Here is a 20,467-nt window from a genome sequence, read left to right on the forward strand (position 1 = left end):
GGGTATTGTACTCTCCTTTAGGTCCAGAAAAAGAAAGGAGAAAAGGGAAGAAAAAAAGGTTCTTCTAATGTGATTCTTATATTCCCTGGAGGTCACTGACATTCCTTTAGAGGCTAAGCAGAAGTAACTTTCTACTAGCTAAATAAGTCTTCACTGTTCTGAGGGGTGGCCACTGGCAGGTGGCCCACCCATGCCCCTCTGAAAAGACTCAACACTTTTTAAACTTGTTTTAAAACTTAAAAGGAGGGCATGAATTTGTAAGGAAGAGGGAGAGTTGGGGGGAGGGACTGAGGGGTGGATATGTATGATTAAGAAATACATGAAGAGAGAGAGATATAGATAGACACATACACACATGTATGTGTGTTTATACACACAGTATTCGGGTGTGTGTATGAAACTTTGAAATAATTAAAAAAAAAAAGAATTCTCCGCAATAAATTTCCAAGTTCCCTGGTCGCCTTGAGACAACTGTGCGAAGGATGAGCCTGCCCCAGGTCCCAGGTCCCGGAGGACTTTGCTGCTGTAGGCGCTATGAACTCTGTAACCCTAGGACGGTTTCCAGCATGGTGAGAGAGGCAGCACTCCCCCAGGGGTCTAGCGGAGGGGCGGCTGTGATTCGCGCTCTAAGACAAAAGGCCACATGAATGGCGTGAAACTCAAGCCTGGTGACTGACTAGTGCTAAGAGACAAGACTACGATTGGTCCAAACAAGCCTCAGTGGCTGCGACAGGTGCGGAGGGGCAAGAGTTTGATTGGTCCAAACGCCCCTTCTGGCCCGACTGAGCAGTCTCCGCGACCGGACTGAGAGACTCTGGTGCTGCCTCCCTTGGCGCTGCGGTAATAAGCCTAATAATAAAAGGCTTCTCAGGCAAATGGTCTTTTCTCGGCTGAGCTGTTAACACAAAAGAGACAGCAAAACAGAAGTGGCGGAAACAGCGGAGCAGTCAAGTCAAGCTGTGAAGGCAGCGAGGCAGTCAGTGTCCGCTGCCGGAGCTGAGAGAGCAAAGTGGGCAGTGGAAAGGTGACAGAGTGATAAAAAGACTGTGAGGAAGCAGGGAAGAGGAACCTACGGCTCCAGAAGACTTCCAGAGAGCCATCATCTTTTCAGGCCCCTCCCGTTTCGATGACCTTCGACACTCCCGGTGATTCCAGCACCTAACAGATGCACTTAGGACCCAGGCTTGGCCCACGGTGTGCGTCCCAAAGCGGGCACAAAGGATGACGGCCTGGATACACCATCTGGTGCCTTAGACCCACTCACTGCCTTTTCTGGCCCCTTGTTGAGTTCTTCGATGTTAGCCCTTTTTTTTCAAGGTCGTGAATTTCTGCAACATACTTCAGAGAAACTTTTATTTTTGTTTATGTTAGCACAAAGTCCTAGTGCTTGAACCAAAGAACCCAATTAATGTATTTTATAGGCTTGGTGGTAGTCCTTCTGCTGCGGATCGGATGTGAATTATCTACCACAGGCTCGCATATCTGAACTTGCGCTCCCCAGCTACTGGCACGGGATAGGAAGAGAACTTTAAAAGGCCTTGGTGGAGAGTAGTACCTCACTGGGGGCTGGCTTTGAAGTTGTATAACCTGTCCCTGTCTCCTGTTCTTATTCTCTCTCTCTCTCTCTCTCTCTCTCTCTCTCTCTCTCTCTCTCTCTCTCTCTCTCTCTCCTTGACTGCTGGTACAATGGGACAGGCCAGCCTCTTGGTCCTGTCACTGTGCATTTCCTGCCAAGATGGGCAGTGTCCCCTTTGGAACTCAAAGCCAAAACAAGCCTTTTCTCCCTTACATTGCTTTCGTCAAGGTATTTTGTCATTGCAACAAGAGACTAAATCAACATGCCTTCCCTTCCGCTTCTATAAATAGAGGCCTCTAAGCTCTATTCCAGCTCTAAACTTCTATATCTATGGCAGCAGGACAAGTCCCAGCAGACACACTGCACGCACATCCTGCTGGCAACAGCCCCATCCACACACGACAGAATCGTGACCTGCCCCTTAAGGACTTACACGAAGGCTTCATGGCCACAGGCCTTATTTGCCACTATGATAGCACGAAATAAGTAACGTCTGGTTCCTGCCACACTGCCTGGCATACACCTTCCACACTTTGGTGACCTTCAAAATAGGTCATGCCTTTTTACTTGCCACTAAGCTGACCAATGACAGTCTCTTGATAGTTTTGGGATAGACACAGTCATTCGAAATCCAAGGTCAGAGTGGGGAGTTGAGACTCACAGTCTCCACTTCTAATCCTCCTGCCTCTGTCTCCCTCTAGAGAGGAGAGAGCACCTGAAGTTTAAGTTGTCTGGTGATTTAATCAGGCGTGTCAATGTGATGATGAAGCTATTAAAAACTCCAAGGGGCGGGGTTTGGTGAGCTTCCAGACAGCTAAAGGTTATAGCTGGAGGTGCCAGGATGTGGTCCACACGGGAGCGACACAGAGGCTCCTTGGCTCTCCTTCTATCCCTCGCCCTGTGCATCCCTTATCCGTGCCCTTCAAAACATGCTTTATAATAAACTGGTAAGTGTGCTTCTCTTGGCTCGGTAAGTAGCTTTAAAGAATTAACTGAACAGGAGGAAAAACGCCACAGGTATTCCATCTTGAAACTAAAGGATGGAAACTCGTGACTGGCCTTGGAACTGAGAGATGATCTCTGGAACTGGGGCCTCAACTGTTGGGTCACATGCTAGCTTCAGGAGGGCAGTGTCAGCCTTGAGATGAACCAGCAGACAACCCGTTAGGTGATGTCCCCCTCCCCACCTGACCCCACAACAATGCTGCCTGCTTCCTGGGTGGGAAAAGATTCTGCACATTTACATCTGGTCACAGCCATGGTCTGTGCTGAGGACTGACTGAGAGAATGCCGAGGCCCTGGGTTTGTTTATCCCTGTGTCCTCTCAACCACTTCAGACATCTCTACGGTGTTATTTTGGTAACCGTGTTGCCACCCTCTCTGCCATGGTGCTAAGTATAAATAGAACCCGAACACTTCCAGGAACTGTCAGCCTGGCACTTCCTACAAAGGGGCGAATCTTTCATATCGTGGGCAAAATAAAGCTTAGGACTAAAACCTGACCCAAAACATCCACAAGTCGTACTTTGTCCTCAACTCAAGTTCACTGTTTGGGGGGAAAAATCACATTTTAAAAAGGGGAGCAGGGCGGGAATACCTTCCCAAGGACCACATACATCTCTGCTCCGTGCTGGCCAAACTGAAGAACAAGTATAAACACAGCTGCCTATTAAATTTAGGTAAAGCAAACATTCCTGCAGCTGGCTGTGCCTACGACCTGTGTGTATGAAGCTCGCTCGCAAGCCGGAATGCTACCTTGCTAGGCAGTCGTCCGCTGCTGTGCTGGAACTGCACCAGCAGGAGAGCTTATTCCTGGTACCCACCAGCTGTAGATAGCATGATTTATGAGCTGCAAAGTGGGTCCTGAGTGCAGCATCAGCAGAGCCACCGTACACCGTCCCTTAATCACAGCCAAGCCTTAGTCTTTGGGACTCTGGAGACAGCAAGGGGACCTGCAGGGGGAGAGAGATTCATGGCCTTGCCTCAGACCCAACCCCCCTCTTCAAAGGACCAAAGGAGATTAGGAAATGGGAGACATCAGGAGTGAGGGACTCTCATGACAACAGGAAAGAAACAGGATCTCCCGAAAGCCCCTGAGCTTGGGTCTAACAAGAGCAATGGGATCCGTGGGGACTCGGAGCACTGGAGCATATCCGAATTAGGCGAAGGGGAAAACGTATTTTGATAAGGTGCTTTTTATAGGGTAGAAGTCAGCAGGCTTGGAAGTCAAAGCACCTAAGTTGATAATTTGGCCCCACACACGTGGGTGGCCCTAAGGATGTTATTAAATATCCCCATGTTAACCTTGCCTCCTCTATATACTGAAGGGCTCTGCAGAGCTCAGGCCTACACCTCCCTGAGCCGCTGAAGATGACCTTTAACTCTGGAACTTGTGTCTCTCCAGTGGCACTACACACACACACACACACACACACACACACACACACACACACACACACACACGTGAGCACCCATGAAAACCAGAAGAGGACACCAGGTCCCCAGAAGCTGGAGTCACTAGGCGTTATGAGCCAACATACATGGGTGCCGGAAACAAATACCACAGGCCTTCAGGAAGAGCCGCAAAAAGATGCTTAAGCCCTGAGCCATCTCTCCAGCCCCCAAACTCATTTTTAATGACAAAAGAAGTCAGAGGCATACAGCCTGCTACCCAAGATGCTCCAGGGCCACCTGCCTCTGTCCTCTCTCTTCACGATTTGTATGTGAGAGGCGCATGCAGGTTCTCACTGGCAGGTCCTAGCCCCAGCTGGTCAGAGCTTGATCTATAGAGCACAGAGAATGAAGGAACAAGTACCACACAATGTGAATTAACCATAAAAATATTATGCCCTGAATTCAACTCCTTCCCTTCCACTCCTCCCCCCCCCCAACCCCTGCCCCAAGACAAGGGGTTTCTCTGTGTAGCCCTGGCTCTTTACTCTGTAGGCCAGGCTGGCCTCCAACTCAGGGATCCACCTGCCTCCGCCTCCGGAGTGCTGGGATTAAAGACGTGGGCCACCACCATCATGGCCTAAATTCAACTTCTCCAGGTAATGCGAAATCCCTCCCACTTTATTTTTGTGTGCATTTAGCCTGATATCCCCAACATTTTGACGTCAGTAGTGGGCATCATACTTGCTCTGGGCCCTGATACGATGGAAAATCCTTCAGAGAGTGTGTGCCTGGGCTTGTTTGTACACGCATCAGTGCGAGGGCCCGTGCCTGATGTCACTGCCTGGAGTCTACTCCCAGAAACTCTGATTGATTTGTACGGCCAGGAATAGCACCAGGACATCGGTACTCTCTGGGTCGCCCAGGGAATTCCAGTACGCAGCCACGGTTAATGAACTGAAGGCGACCAGGTAAATGATGCAGCCCAATGGTAGGGAGAGAAAGAGTCATGGACTTTCTCAAAAAAAAAAAAAGAAAAACAAAAAAGGGTACTAATGCCTTTGAAAGTGAAATGGAGCCGTCCCTGCTGGGGCAGGGCCTGTCACATGGCTTGCTGTTCCTAGAAAGAGCAGCAATTAGTTGCCAGCAGATGCATTGTTTCATCAGGCCCATAAATACTCATAAAAGTCTTCTGCCTCGCCTTCCATCAGCCTTGCAGAAGCTGGGGGAAGCCTCTGATAACATGCAGCTCTGGACTATTACGACTCCCCATTAGGTGATTAGAATTAGCGTTGATAAAAACAAAATATTCTAAAGCAAGCTCAGCCCACTATACGTAAAAATCTTCAAGTTTTTACTCTTAACATATTAAAAAAAAAAAACAACAACCCTACATTAGTGCAACTGCTTGAAAGTCTCTTTTGGCTATTAACACCACAGCATAACACAATTCCATTTCAAACCCAGTGGGGAGCCAAAGAAATGAAAGGCAGGGAAGGTCCTAAATCAAGAGCTGGTAAGCTAGGATTCCAGTCTCTGCAATAAATTACATCAACTAGCTGAGTGATGGGGAGCGAGCGGACTTAATCTTCCAGGCCTCTGTTTCCACAGAGAAAAAGAATAGGATGTGTGGGTCCCACCCAGTTCCCAAAGACCAGGATCTGCCGGCGTCTTGCTGAGCGTTGGTGGAAATTGCAAACGTTGTATTTAGATAAAAAGTTACAAACTCCATAATGCTACCCATAAACTTAACTGGTTCCTGTCCTCCCACCACCCCGTACAGTCAAAGCCTGGAGACAACACCGGCTTGGAAAGCGGCACTCACTTAAACAGAGCACGCTCAGCCGGGTGGCAGACAGAACTACAGAAGCCAATGAGAAGAGTCCCAAGCCTGCCGACGGTGTTCAAGGCAAAGCTGCTTGTGCAGCTGCGCCTGCGGTCTGAGCTACACCGGCCCTTCCTTTTCTAAACCTGGTAGGGAATCCTCCCTTGCTTCTGCCACTCTCTGTAAGCCTGAAAACACGTTGGGGGAGGGGGAGCAACCCAACTAAACACTGTTGGAATTCTCTTGCCTGCCAAGTGTTGAAGCATGGGTCCTCTATCCTTATCTGGACTACTGCGGAAGTTCTCGTGGGCTTCACTGTTGGGCATTGCGTGTCCCAAATGATCTACATACAGCTTCAGTAACTAAATCACTGGTCCTGTGCTGGTACGGCGTGTAATACCTGCACGGGAAGTCTCTTACCGAACACCTTCCACTCTCTCTCAGAAGGGAGGTCAACACATCGGAGAGGCTTTCTAAGGCTTACCTGCCCACCCTCCCCACCACACATGCGACGGTAATTTCTCATTAGCTATCTGCCCACACCCTTGGTCCTCCTCCAGGAGAACATAGCGAAGCCCATGTCCACGGTTCTGTTTATGGTCAGATCCCCAGGACCTGACCGTTAAGACGTGGTCAACACCACTCCACATCTGAAAGGATGGATGAAGGGATACCTTCTGTTATCCGAGGGCCCTTCAGTTTAGACCCATGACACTGAATCCACAGGAAGTATATGATAATCGGGCTGGGGATACCAGAGGGAGCAACTGACATCAGCACAACAGTTACCTCATGGGTCAGCCTTTGACCCATGGCATGATTGGAAGAGGCTCTACGAGGAAGACTCTCAAGTCAGGAACCCAATAAACCTATGGGGATAGGGAATACAGCTGTCATGAGAGCTCAGTAATTACAAATACACCCAAGGATGTACTTCAGAGCCAAAATGTACTTCTTAGGAGAGACACCAGCTGATGTAGCTCAGCGGGGTCACTCGAGGCCAGCTCATAAGGGACAGGCTGGGCCTGGTGCCTCTGGGCAGAAAAGGAATGGGCAAGCCAACCCTGTGTATTGCACTAGTGAGGGCCGGCCAGGCAGTCAAGGACATCCTGTCTGTTGGGATGACCCACAGAAGGTCAGGCAAGGCTGAGACAGGGGCCAGCCTCAGGGCAGCCACTGAACTGGGCCCAGGAAGGAAGCATCTGATGCTTACTCTTGCTAGTGGCTGAGCATATACATAACTCGGGGATCCTGTTGGTAACGGAGAGAAATACAAAGAGAGAAAAGGAAGGCTACCAGAAGACAGAATTCTGAGAGGCTCGTAGCAGAGCTGCGGCCTCACAGCCAGGCCAGAGCAAACAAGCTAGAACACAGAGTCCTGTGGCCTATGAGCCACTCCGCCATGCCTGACTCCAAGTCCCATCAGATACTGAGGCCAGGGGTTCGGAAAAAGTCCCTTCCCCAAGCCAGATGCACTCGGGCACCACAGAGAGCTCAGTCAGGTCCACCAGGCTGGGAAGCCAAGCCACCAGTCACAGGCTGCCTTCACCACGCCCAGCGCTGTCCTGTCTCCTAAAGTGACCCGGCAGGAACCCAGAGAGGACTTCCAGCTGATCTAATGTCTGGTGTGTGACCTTGGTCACAGCAGTGTACTGCCAAGTGTCCCTTCCACTGTGCCAAGGTGGATTAAGTCATTTTATCAGCAGAATTCTTCTTTTCAAAGGTAAGAGTCCTTGTGGGGTGAGGAAGAGACAAACCAAATATCCGCTTAACGTCCCGGACTTTTACTTTTTGAGAAGAGACGTTAGGAGAACTAAGAAAATTCTGAGGTATAATCAAAAGATTCGGGAAGGTTTTGTCCTTTTCTGTCTGAGGATTGGTTGAGATAGGAGATAGAAGTATAGAGACGGAGACATTACTCAGTTTTACTCTAAATCACTTACATTTGGTATAAAATACAAAAAGCAAATAACACAAAAATATCCACAGCAGCTCAAAATGTAGAAATGAAACACAGAAATTAGTACACAAAGAAGGGGAAACCAAGAGCTGGCCAGAGACACCAAGCAGAAAACTGGAGTAAGAATAAAGTTCGCTTATTCTTGAGAAAGGATGGACCCAGTGGCTAAGTGAAGGCCACTCCTTACTTCTCAAGGCTTCCTGAGGGCAGAGCCCCAAACCAGTCCATGGACAACCACAACCAACATAAGCAGAAAGCGAGAAAAGTTACTGTGTGCGCACCTCACAGACGCCCTGTTTTCCCTGAGCCTGGTCACAAAACCCATGATGCCTCTGCAGAAATGTGTGCTACACTGTTCTGGCACCGTGTTAGAGAAACACCGAGGTCCCAGAAAATGGGACTCTGGGTTTGTTTGCTTTTTCCCCAGAGATGTTAAGTTGGAAGGCATTTCAGCTCTGACGCTGGTCCGTGGCTTTAAGCCTCCCCTCATTCCCCCATCCCATAGAGGAAGAACCCAACACCCTCACAAGGTTCCAATTCACTAAACCTCAGCCTGATTTCAAAATCTTATTTCCATGAAATTAGACACTTAAAAATATTTCAGGCCTTAAGTAACAGAAAGCAATTAAGCACCTACTTCTTTAAAAATTTCTACCCTCACCCCCAAAACACTATATATATATGTGTGTGTGTGTGTAATATTACATATTATTATATATGTTATAATATCATATAATATATAATACATGATGTATAACAGTATGCAATATGTGGTATATGATAGATGATATAATTACATGTAATTTATACGCATTTACCACTAGACCCTATGGCATAATAGATTTTCAATAATCAATAAGGACTTTTGAAGAGACTTGTGAGCTAGAAAACTACCAGTGAGGAATCGAATGACCGACTGACAAACCTCGAACTCAGGGCTTATTAGTAAGAGTTAAAATGACAGGGTTCTCAAAGGCAATTGTAATGTCACCTTTTTTTTTCCTTATAAAGAAAGAGTTTATTGAGGGCTGGCTTACAGTTCTAAAGAGTTAGAGTCCGTGGCCATCATGGCGAGGAGCCTGGCTGCAGACGGCTGGGCGTGGCACTGCCGCACTAGCTGAGGACATGCTAACTGCAAGCACCAGCCAAAGGGAGCGCTAACCCTGCAGGGAGAGCATCATTCTTCTTAAAGCAAGCACGAGCACGAGCACGACAAAGGTACCCACTTTATCACTGGTCTCCGCCTTACTAGTCCTTTCAGTGTTACTTTATGGTTCCCCGCCCCAGCAGGGGACCGAACCCAGGGCCTTGCGCTTCCTAGGCAAGTGTTACTTTAAATAGTCAATATTAAACGACAGTCATACTTCAAAATGGGTTTATCTCACCAAGAAATTGATAAATCAAAGCCCCGCATACGAATTTTTTTCACTAGCAGAGTTAATTATATATAAAAAAAAAAGTTCACAATGCTCACTTGTGTTGTGAGGTGAGCCATTTAACCCTTTCACAGAGTTAACAAGTCTTGGGGAAAACCTACTTTTCTAAGCACATATACAGATATGTTTGATTTTTTTTTATATATATCCTTTATAAATCTGCTTTTCAGGGCTGGAGGGGAGCTCAGTGGTTAGGAGCACAGGCTGCTTTTGCAAACCACCTGGTTTCCTTTCCTTCCACAGGCAGCTCACCACCATCTGCAACTCCATTGCCAAGGCTCTAGCGCTCTCTTCTTACCTCCACGTGCACCAGGTACACACAGCGCCCGTACCTACACTCGGATGTATAAACTCAAACATATAAAATAAATAACTAGATGTAGGAGCGCCTGTCCCCTCGGCTTCTCTTTAACTTTTATAATTTCTCCAGGACATCTTAGTTCTCTCTTGCTCTCTGAATAATCCTGAAGAGGTGAGGATGAGGGTCCCATGTTTATGACGATTCATGACAAAATGATTTGTGTAACCGACTAATTAAACGAAACATCTTTGAGAGATGAAAGCTTCTGGTTCTTTGGTCAAATCCAACTGCATGCAGCCAGGAGAAGCTTCTACGTGAATACCAGAGAAGTGCAACTCATTGATGCGACCTCCCCAACTCTATGCTCTATATTCTGCTTATAATGATGCGGTAGAAATGTCAGGGCTATTTGGCCCTGGTTTTGTTCTGACACATGGAATATGTAATTTTCTAAGGACAACCCAAGCTGAAAATTCTAGGGGTCCTCAAAGGCCAGCATTCTCAGGGTTTCAAAAAGACATGTAATTTGGACAAGCCAGTAGGAATAAAGATATTTTTAGATTTGCCACTGAATGTTTACCAGGTCTTTATAGATTAACCGGTTATCCCATTCTGGTCACATATTGAGATCTATGTCATTAACTTAAAAAAAGAATTAATTGGGTTGGGGATTTAGCTCAGTGGTAGAGCACTTGCCTAGCAAGCGCAAGGCCCTGGGTTTGGTCCCCAGCTCCGGAAAAAAAAGAAAAAAGAAAAGAAAAGAAAAAGAAGAAAAAAAAGAATTAATTGTGATAATATATATGCTCTCAAAACCATTCAAAATACAAGACCCATAGTGTTACGTTTAAATTACTTATAAAAGTAATTTTTTTTTCCGGAGCTAGGGACTGAACCCAGGGCCTTGCGCTTGCTAGGCAAGCGCTCTACCACTGAACTAAATCCCCAACCCCTTATAAAAGTAATTTACTGGTAGCATTTGATTTTTTTAACTGGTTATAGTTATTTGGAACTTGGGGGTTGAGGAAGGGTTTTAATATGTAGCTCTGGCTGTCCCAGAACTCACTATGGAGATCAGGCTGTACTCACAGAGATCCACCTGCCTCTGCCTCCATAAAGGCATACACCACCACCACTACCACCACCAGCTCTGTTACACTCATTTTTTTAAAAACAATAACAATAAACTCTGGAGACCACTGACTTGGTCCTGTATCTATATCGAAAACCCAGAAAATGTTGAATTCTTAACTCTGAAAATGTACTGATTTGGTTTGGATAAGTTGGATTGGTCAACTTTCCACCATATATAATATGTATATATAATATATATAATATATATTAAAATTAACCTTTCTGGGTCAGCCCCTAATCTTTGTAAAAAGTACTGTGCATGAGAGAAATTGAGGAGAACAGCGCTTTATACCACAGCCCCCTCACAAGCACCAAGCTGTTTCTCTTCAAATCACAGCTTCCAGTTCCCCTGGAAAGTCAAAACAAGATTCTCCCCCAAATGATTGCCCTTGCAAAATAAAATTCCCCAGGTGTCTGACCAAAGCCAAATTTTAAAAGGCCACTTTACACCAACAGCCTTTAAAAACAAACTAAGGCAGGCTTGGGAAATAATCCCCCTGGCCTCAGAGGCTGGCTGCAGGGACAGGTGCAGGGCATGCCTTCCTAGAGGCTGTCTCCCAGGATCTGACCTCCTCCAGCTAGCAGCTTGGCACCCCACAAATCAGTTATCAGCAGGCCAAAGCCTGCGTTCCCATCTGCGCTTTCCAAACGGTTCCTGTTGCCAAAGGGCTCAGATTGACCTGGCTCTCTGATGAGAACATGCCTCCCAAGTGACTGGCCAAGTTTTCCTGGAAGCATGTCTAAATTGTCCTCTGAGCTCCCTCCTGAACCTCTCAGCCTCATGCTTCATTTTCCCTTCCTTTCTTAACGCCACCTCCTCATCTTGACCCTCCAATGCCATGCCCTCTCTGTCCAAAGTGTTCCCCATGTTCATGACCCCTCCTAAAATACTAACTTCCAATCCACCCGGCACGGTTGCAACAATTTCAGAACTGTTTTTTTGTTTTGTTTTGTTTTTTGTTTTTTGTTTTTTGTTTTTTGTTTTTTGTTTTTTTTGGTTCTTTTTTTCGGAGCTGGGGACCGAACCCAGGGCCTTGCGCTTCCTAGGTAAGCGCTCTCAGAACTGTTTTGAAGTGATCTCTTTGAGGCCTACCTGTAGGCAGCTCAGCCGTGGCTTCCTCTCTTGCCTTCTCCAGCTTCTCTCTTACCCAGGGAAATTCCTGGAGGGAATCTAGGAAGGTGTCAAAGGCTTTGGGGCCCCTGGAAGGCAGAATGTCCAGCAAAAGCATTGTCTTCCGGAGGCCTGTGGTTTGAGCTTTGATTTCTTGAATGTGGTTTTCCGTCAAAATTCCTTCCTGGTAAAGGTACTGAAGAACCAGTCCTTCTACCAGAACCTCAGCACCCAGCTCCAGACGCAGTGAGCGGAGAACTTGCTTGTCTCTGGCATCCATTTCTCCCTGGAAAGAGCCAAAATCAGCACCTAGATTTCAGGAGTGCTGACGGAGCACCTCAAAATCAGTCAGGGCTTTACATCTTAACAGAGTGTAGGGCCACGGTGCTTCCTAAATGGCTGTTAAGCCAAACCACGTTAATTTCTAACACTTCGCAGCATAATGAACAGCACTAGTTATGAATCCGTGTCTATCTCTGCTTTCCGCAATAATGGAGTCCTATTTCAACTCCTTGTGCAGTAAGAGATCAGACAGAAAACAGGTCTGATCCCTTACTTACAATGCAGTCCCCTAGGGATTATAGATTTATTGATCTATTTATTTATATTATATAAAAGTAAATGCTAGAGAATAGTGGGCTTCAATTTTGCTTTGCCAGAGTTAGTCCAGCACCCACAACTGCAGAAACCACTTAAGAGACCAAGGACATTATAGACCCTGACCAGCAACGGGAGACAACCTGGAGGAGTTTAAGGATCTTTCTTACGAAGAGAAAAAGTCACTACAGGAGCAGCACCTTCAAGAAAATAAGTATTTGTGTGTCTTTTACGATAAGCCTTACAAGAATTCGGAATGTGCGCCGCAGCACGGCCCTGAGCACTCATGCATGGGACATTTAATGAGCTCAGGTCCTTGGTGTGCTGAGAGGTGGCTGTGTGGTGGCAATGAGGTAAGTAGTGCAGAGATACAGAGACCCAAAGGAGGCGGGCGGGGCTTCTGACACCTTCAGCCCACAGACGCAGGACTCCCGATCCCAACATTGCTCTGCAAAGTCGGGAGGTGGCAGGTGAGGAGGGCGTGTGTGACCATATTTGGCAACGTGTTTCCATTTGGAACTTGTAAAAAGTTCCCCGTCTCGGCAGCTGAAAGCCGTGGTTGTGGCACAAACGGGAAGAGCTACCGGCGGTTTTCACGGTAAGTGAACCCGACGACTGCCCTCAAGGAGGAAACCGATCCCCAGCACCGCCACCCGAACCCTGGCCCTGCCCCGCCAGAGCCGCGCAGGGGCGATGTCGCCACAGCGCGGGGATTGAGAGAGAAGATGGAGTCGTATTACTTACGTCCGCGACCACGTATCGTTAAAAAATAAATAAATAAATAAATAAAACTACAACCGGAATCCAAACTGATAGGGAACCTGTACCACAAACACCATCTTTGTTGAGGGCAAAAGTCCTAGACAGGAAGTATTGCGACCATCTTTGTTGAAGGCAAGAGCAGGAAGTGCTGTAGCCATCTTTGTTGAGGGCGCAAGAGGTCAGGTTGTTAACGTTCTCCGCCATGTTTGCTATGGGCAAAAGGGACAAATTCTCCTAGATTGAAAAGGGGTAGGGGAGGGGGTAAATAATCTGAGGCAGTAGTCTCAACCTTGCTGTTCCTAACGCTTTGACCTTTCAATATAGTTCATCATATGGTGTCCCCCAACCATAATATTATTTTTGTTGCTACTCCGTAACTAATTTTGCTACTGTTATAAATCGTAATGTAAACGTGTTTTCTGATAGTCTTCCACTAACCTTGTGAAAGGGTTGTTGAAGAGCCACAGGTTGAGAACTAATATGAGAGAGTAAACGAACTGTGAATCTGAACACAAAAACCCCAGGAGAGCCTGACACAGAATAAGCTGGTCGAAAGTTACTCTAGCAGTTAAGCCCTGAGTTCAACTTCCAGTAATAGACACATACCTGCACAAATTACTTTATATAATAAACTCAGTGATTGATTTTTAATTAATTGGATGGCACATAACAAAAAAGTCGTATGTGATAAAAAAATTTTTTTTGACAATAGAAAAAGAATATTTCTACCAGTAATTCCAGATGAAGGTAAAGTATCTGTAAACATATCAGTGAACAGTTCTCATTGTGGGTGGTCCCACCCCAGACTGGTGATCCTGGATTCTATATGAAAGCAGGATGAGCAACCCATGGGGAGTAGCACCCCTACATAAATGCATCCACTCCTACCTTCAGGTTTCTTCCTTCTTTGGGTTCCTATCCTGGCTGAGTTCCTGTCCCAGTTTCCTTCAATGATGGATTACAATTTGGAAGTATAAGCTAAATAAACCCTCTTCTCCTCAACTTACTTTTAGTTATAGTGTTTGTGGTGCTTTGAATATGCTTGCCCCAGGGAGTGGCAGTGTTTTTGGAGGAATAGCCTTGTTGGAGCAGGTGTAGCCTTGTTGGAGGAAGTGTTCGGGTGGGCAATGACACCTAACCATGTGGGTTCTCCTAGAGGCCTTCTGATGAAGATGTAGAACTCTCAGTTCCCCCTGCACCACGTCTGCCTGGATGCCACCATGTCCCTGCCTTGATAATAATGGACTGAAACTCTGAACCTGTAGCCAGCTCCAATTAAAAGTTGTCCTTTAAAAGAGTTGCCTTGGTCATGGTGTCTTTTCATAGCAGTAAAACCCTAACTAAGACAGTGTTTCCTCACAGCAATAAAAATCCTAAGACAATAGGTACCCACATAAAATTTTCTGGAATTCATTCAAGCAGGAATTTGTCAAATGAGCCTTGACATCAAATATTAGATAAATTAGTAGATTTTCCCATGAGGCTTTGCATATGATTCTGAAGTATCGAGTACCATTTCTGGTATTAACGTATATTGCAAGAGAGAATATGTCCCAGTTACTGGTTTCCTAGTGATACAGTTAAATGCAGAACAGAAGCTGACCAATTGGATGTCCTTGATCCTCACAAGCACTAGGTAACACTTAATCTTAAGTTTCCTGAGTGGCACATTTTGATAGCTAAATGTCTACTGAGTATGTGCTGACATGATGTATCATCACTGGTTAGACAGAAACCATAGACTTCCCTGTGCTGGTTAGTTTTTTGTCAACTTGACACAAACCAGTCACAGAGGAGGAGGGAACCTTGTCTGAGGAATTGACTCCTTCAGATGATTGGCCTAAGGGTAAGACTGTGGGGCATGGTCTTAACTGGTGGTTGATGTGGGTGGGCCCAGCCCACTGTGGGCAGTACCATTCATGACCTGGCGGTTCTAGGTTGTATAAGAAAATAAACTGAGTAATCCATGAGGAACAACCCAGTAAGTAGCACTCCTTCATGGTCTCTGCTTCAGTTCCTGTGTTTGGGTTTCTGCCTTGGCTTCCCCCAGTCATCATAGGCTATCACTTTGAAAGGTAAATAAACTCTTTCCTTCTTATGTAATTTTGGGTCAGTTTTATGACAGCAACAGAGAAGCTAACTTTCAAAATCAGATACCGGCCATAAAGGAGACTGAGTTATTTTTCAAAAAAATAACATAGCAGCCAAACCCTAGATTCTTATTCAAGAGACGTGAAGTAGGAGCAGCCTATGCTAGTACAGGTAATGAGCCAAAATGTTTCCATGCTTTCCAATACTCACTGTAGCGGCCCCCACAGGTCCAGAGGGAGAGGAACTATTAGGGAGTGTGACCTTGTTGAGTAGGTGAGGTCTTGTTGGAGGAAGTGTGTCATTGTCTTTTCCTGCCGTTCGAGGATCTGGATATAGAACTCACAGCTCCTTCTCCAGCACCACATCGGCCTGCACGGCAACACGTTTCCCCACCATGAAGAAAATAGACTAAACCTCAGAAACTGTAAGTCAGCCCCAGTGAAATGTTTTCCTTTATAACAGTTGCAGTGGTCATAGTGTCTCTTCACAGCAATAAAAACCAAACGAAGATACACAGTCAACTGAATGGTTGCAGAGTATTACTCATTCGTATTAGCTGCTACCAAGGCTTGAACCCGGGACCTCATATATGCTAGTGAAGCACTCTACCACTGGGTTACAACCCCCAATGGAAAGATATTTCTCAATGAACAATAAATAAAGTATAAACCTGTTTAGAATATGGCCATGTATCTGGAAAGCATAGAATTTGGTATCATAAATATACAGAAAGAAATTTTACATGCCCATAAGAGTCCCTGGGCATTCCTCTTATCAACTACTCACACTGACTGAGCACAAAAGAACTTCATCATGAGTCCTGTTGAGAATTTATTTCCAAGCAAAATTACATCATCAGGCTTCTGCCCAGGATGAGTTATCAGCAAATATACCAAGCAGTTGAACGAACTAAGTGTTTATCTTGGGTTATTTAATAAAGTCCATTTAAAGCCTAGGCCATGACTGCTAAATATAATGATTTTTGTCTTAGCATAATTGATGTTAAGCTGTCCTTTCTGATAACAACCTGCCAGAAGGCTTGGCTACATCTTAATAAAAAACAAATAAATAACATAAAATACAGCCATTAGCCCAGAAAAGGAGTGTTCCCTTCCTGTCGTTTATGCTGATAAATGGACATACATCTAACCACCATGACAGCTGTACAGGAAGTATATGGTTCTGAACAAAGAGGGAATACTAACGCTAAGACAGAACTTGTGTTTGATTTAAGAAGGATAAGAGGCAAGCCATTAAAGGTGAAAAAGTTTCTGTGTGTCTCCTTTCTTCTAGATAATGGGAATACAGATGCTTGGAAGCTTGGTGTACGGATTGAAAACCGTGGTATGGATGGACGTTGTCTCTACCCAACAAACCCCCACCTTATCCACCCACACAACTGGAAGCCGAAATGACTCAGCTTCTTGAAAGGGGAAAAGGCAGGAGGCATTGTGGAGTTTGACCCTCATTGATTTTTCTTAATGACCTCAAGACACGAGATGCACACATAGAAAAAGGAAGGCACTACCCTTGCAGCTCTTAGGAGGTTTGCTCTCCCTCTCTAGTTTAGCCATTAGTTGAGACAGGGAATTATTTATGCAGTTGTTGTCAGGGCTGCTTGGTAGCATGCATCGGGGGTTCTGGTTCTAACACTTGCCTCTTGGCCAGACCGTCTAACAGGCAAGATTCAGAGGGACTTTTCCTCTTCTCTGTCTTTTCTGGTGTTCCACAGACTCCCTACCACAGGTTACTAAAATGTCCCCCAGAGAATTTCCAAGCTTCAAGAGACGAAAGTGCAAGTGCCTGTTTCCTCCAAAGGCCTCCCAGTCTCTTTGGCCACAGTGTCTTGGTTAAAGTTGTCCCAGCCCAGATCCAAGGAGGAGAGAAATAGGTCCTGCTTCTCAGTGAGAAGAATGTCAAAAGATGCATAACCATCATAACCACCAAAGCCCCAGAAGCCTCCTCAGTCATACGTCCAGCTTCACCTAGTGCTCCTATTGGTAATTTCTCTGACTTATGCAGCAACCAACTTCAAGGAATCTCAGGCACCAAGAGACTGTGGCTCTTGAAGCTTTGAAATTCTCTGGCAGACACAGTACTTGTAATCTAAGCATTAGGAGGGCTGAAACAGGAGGATCATGACTTCTAGGGTAGCCTGGGCTAAATAATGAGTTTCATAGCAGTCTGGGTTATACAGAGAGGAAGAAAATGAAGGCTATAGAGACAGAGGAGAAAAGGAATGAAGACAGAAGGATGGAAAAGGAACAGAAGGTAAGAAAGGAGGAAGGGAGAAAGGGAGGGAGCGAGGGAGGGAAAGGAGAGGAAGGGAGGGAAGGAAAGAGAAGGTATGGGAAAGAATGGGAAAAGGAAGGAAGAAGTAGGGAGGATCCTCTCCAATTCAAACACTAGGCAGAATGCCATTGTTCAGTATGATATGAATATACCATTGTTTATTGCCATAATACCAACCATGCTACAAGGCCCAGTGAGCATTGGGTGGATAAGTGATATATCCTGCACTTTCTTCTTAACATAGTTTGCACTCAAGTAGGAGGTGCTCACACAGGGATCCAGTTCCAGCAAGAGGGAAGTGAAGGTGACCTTGAGGAGTCCACTCCTTCACACATGCCATTTTCTCTGTGTTGACCGTCTGACTCACAATCGTGGATTTGTTCTCCAGTTCAAAATGGCAGCTCGAGAACGGTTCAAATGAGCTGCTAGTGTCCAGCTGGACTTAACCCTTTCCTGTCTGCTCGTCATGTGCCCCACACTGTGGGTGTGTCTGCGTCTGGCTTTTCTTCACTTCACAATGGTCCACCTGTTGCGTCAAATCCAGGACTTATTTCTTTTTAAGGTGGAATAATAATCCATTGTGTGTGTGTGCACATTTCCCTGATCTATTTGCCCATGAATGGACTCACGGGTGGTTTCCTTACCTCAGCTGCTCTGAGTAGGACAATGAACAGTGGAGGGCAGGCTGCTTTATTACTTAGTGATTCCCTCTCCCTTACACACATTCACATGTTTCTCAACCCTTTGTCTCCTTCCTGCCTCCACTTGAGGAACGGAGCACACGATCACGGCATCTTTAAGTTAGTAAACACTTAGCTCTGAGAGACAGAAAAGAAAAGAACCACCTTGCCCTTTCCTTGTGCTGTTTAGGACAACTAGTAACAAATAGGTCTATGAGGATGGGTGGTGGTTAGAGTAGAGAGAAAATGAGGAAGAAAAGCTCTCAATGTGTTCCCACAGGTTACCCAGTGTCTTAGTCAGGGTTTTATTGCTGCAAAGGACAACATGACCAAGGCAACTCTTATAAAGCAAAACATATAATTGGGTCTGGTTTATTCAGTCCATCATCATCGTAGCAGGAAGCATGGCAGAGTGCAGGCAGACACAGTGCTGGAGGAGAAGAGAGTTCTACATCTTGATCTGCAAGCGGTAGCAGGGGACTGTCTTCCTCAGGCAACCAGGAAGAGGCTCTCATCCATATCGAGCATAGGAGATCTCAAAGCCCACCCTAACAGTGATGCACTTCCTCCGATAAAGCCATACGCCTCCTAACAGCGACGCTCCGATAGCCATATATTCAAACACATGAATCTGTGGGGGCCGAGCCTATTCAAGCCACCAACCTAGAAAGTCTCACAAAAACTATGTAAGAAGGGTACTGTGGCAACATAAGAAACAGACCTGGACACATGACTAGCCTCTGACAGAGCAGTGTGTGAACCTATTCTTACTGCATAGCTCTTGTTATTTCTATACCACACACACACACACACACACACACACACACACACACACACACTCCCTTTCAGCCATTGAAGAGTCAAGTGAACTGAGGGCTTTGGGATACTTGTATGGCTAATGTCTATTGAGGTCTTCATATTTACCTCCTTCTTCACAACTACTATTAGAAATATTCTGTTAAGCTCATTTTACAGCTAAGGCAGATTACGCAGGTTTTAGGTGGGGAAGGCGAAAGAGCAAGTGCTGTCATTCCTAGTGTGGCCTGAAGGCCTGACAGCCAGCAGCTTTGATGTCAGCAGGCAGGAAAGATGGGCGTTCCAGCTAGGAAGAGTAAATTCGCTCTCCCTCCGTCTTTGCCTTGTGTTCCTACTCTCTGAGGGCCGAATGATGCTCACCCTATGACTGAGGACTATCTTATTTATTTAATCTACTAATTCTTAATGCCGATCTCTTCCAGAACCGCCCTCCATGACACACCTTGAAATCACACTTCTCCAGCTAACCAGGGGTCCTACAGTCACGCTGACATCACGACTGTCCGAGCAGCCATTGCTTACTGGCAATTTTTCTTAGGCACAACAGATGTAACAGCCAGAAGGTAGCCCTTAAATTATTCATGGGGCCCAACGCAAAGGGAAATCCAGGTCCTCTAGGTCTCAAACCTGAGACAAATAGCCAAGGTACCTCTTTAACATCAACAAGGACACCAGGTTCCCCCAGCATCCCGCAGTCCCTACCTGTTACAGAGTATGGCTGCCATACCCCACGCCTACCCTAAACTTCTCCATCCCTGGAGCTGGGCTGGCATCCCCTTCAGTTGCCTTTCCCTATATAATCCAGCCATTTTGGTTACATGGCACCTTTTGGTCTACCCTTTATTCTTCTTGCTCTCCTCTCTCTCTCCCTCACAAGGCCTGGACTTCTGGAACATCTTCACCCTGGAGTCTCCCAGATGTCTCTGCCTCTATGTTCTCCTCTCACTCTACAACCAACTTCCATGCCTAGCAGTGGCCATGGCCTTTCTTTTTATTTTTTTTCATTCAGTCCTTCTATTTAAAAAGCAAGGGAACGGCATAAGTAAACATGTTAAAAGAGAAAATCCTTTTCTTTAAATTATGCTAGGGGTGTAGCCCAGGGGTAGAATTTAGCATGTGTGAGGCCTGGGGTTCAATCCCAAGCCTTTCAAAAACATTATTAGCATAAATGTTGCCATTCTATTTTATCTTCTGTAGTACTATTTTTTAAATACCAATATAAAAACATTTGACTGATATATAGAATCACAGAAATTACTGTTAGCAATTTGTGGTTTATATTTGTGTATATCACAGGTTTTTTTTAGCAGTTGAAATGTTGCACAAACCTAAACTAAACAGGGGTTAGGGAGAGGGCTCAGTAGGTAAAAGCATTTGCCATACAAGTGTGAGGATCCAAGTTCAAATCCCAAGATCCTGGTAACCTCATGGGCCAACTGGCCTAATAAAACAGGAAAACAAGAGACCTTGTCTCTAACAAAATGAAAGTTGAAGACTA

General features: G+C 45.8%; 2 protein-coding genes and 1 long non-coding RNA gene across 3 annotated transcripts in view; 1 reads left to right on the forward strand and 2 right to left on the reverse strand.

The window, feature by feature from the left end:
* LOC134479863 (death domain-containing protein CRADD-like) overlaps nucleotides 1-20,467 on the reverse strand; it is a 182,620-nt gene that overhangs the window by 141,088 nt on the left and 21,065 nt on the right. The window lies entirely within an intron of this gene.
* On the reverse strand, nucleotides 562-13,227 carry Cradd (CASP2 and RIPK1 domain containing adaptor with death domain). Its single transcript, NM_001108085.1, has 3 exons — nucleotides 13,073-13,227; nucleotides 11,714-12,017; nucleotides 562-895 (listed from the first exon to the last, which is right to left on the reverse strand). Exons 2-3 carry the CDS (start codon nucleotides 12,009-12,011, stop codon nucleotides 696-698), a joined length of 498 nt encoding a protein of 165 aa, NP_001101555.1. The 5' UTR covers nucleotides 12,012-12,017; nucleotides 13,073-13,227; the 3' UTR covers nucleotides 562-695.
* On the forward strand, nucleotides 11,949-14,387 carry LOC134479865 (uncharacterized). Its single transcript, XR_010053688.1, has 2 exons — nucleotides 11,949-12,926; nucleotides 14,247-14,387. It is a non-coding gene; the product is annotated as an uncharacterized LOC134479865 (long non-coding RNA).

The sequence above is a fragment of the Rattus norvegicus genome, chromosome 7 (assembly GCF_036323735.1).
Source record: "Rattus norvegicus strain BN/NHsdMcwi chromosome 7, GRCr8, whole genome shotgun sequence".
NCBI classification, from domain to species: domain Eukaryota; kingdom Metazoa; phylum Chordata; class Mammalia; order Rodentia; family Muridae; genus Rattus; species Rattus norvegicus.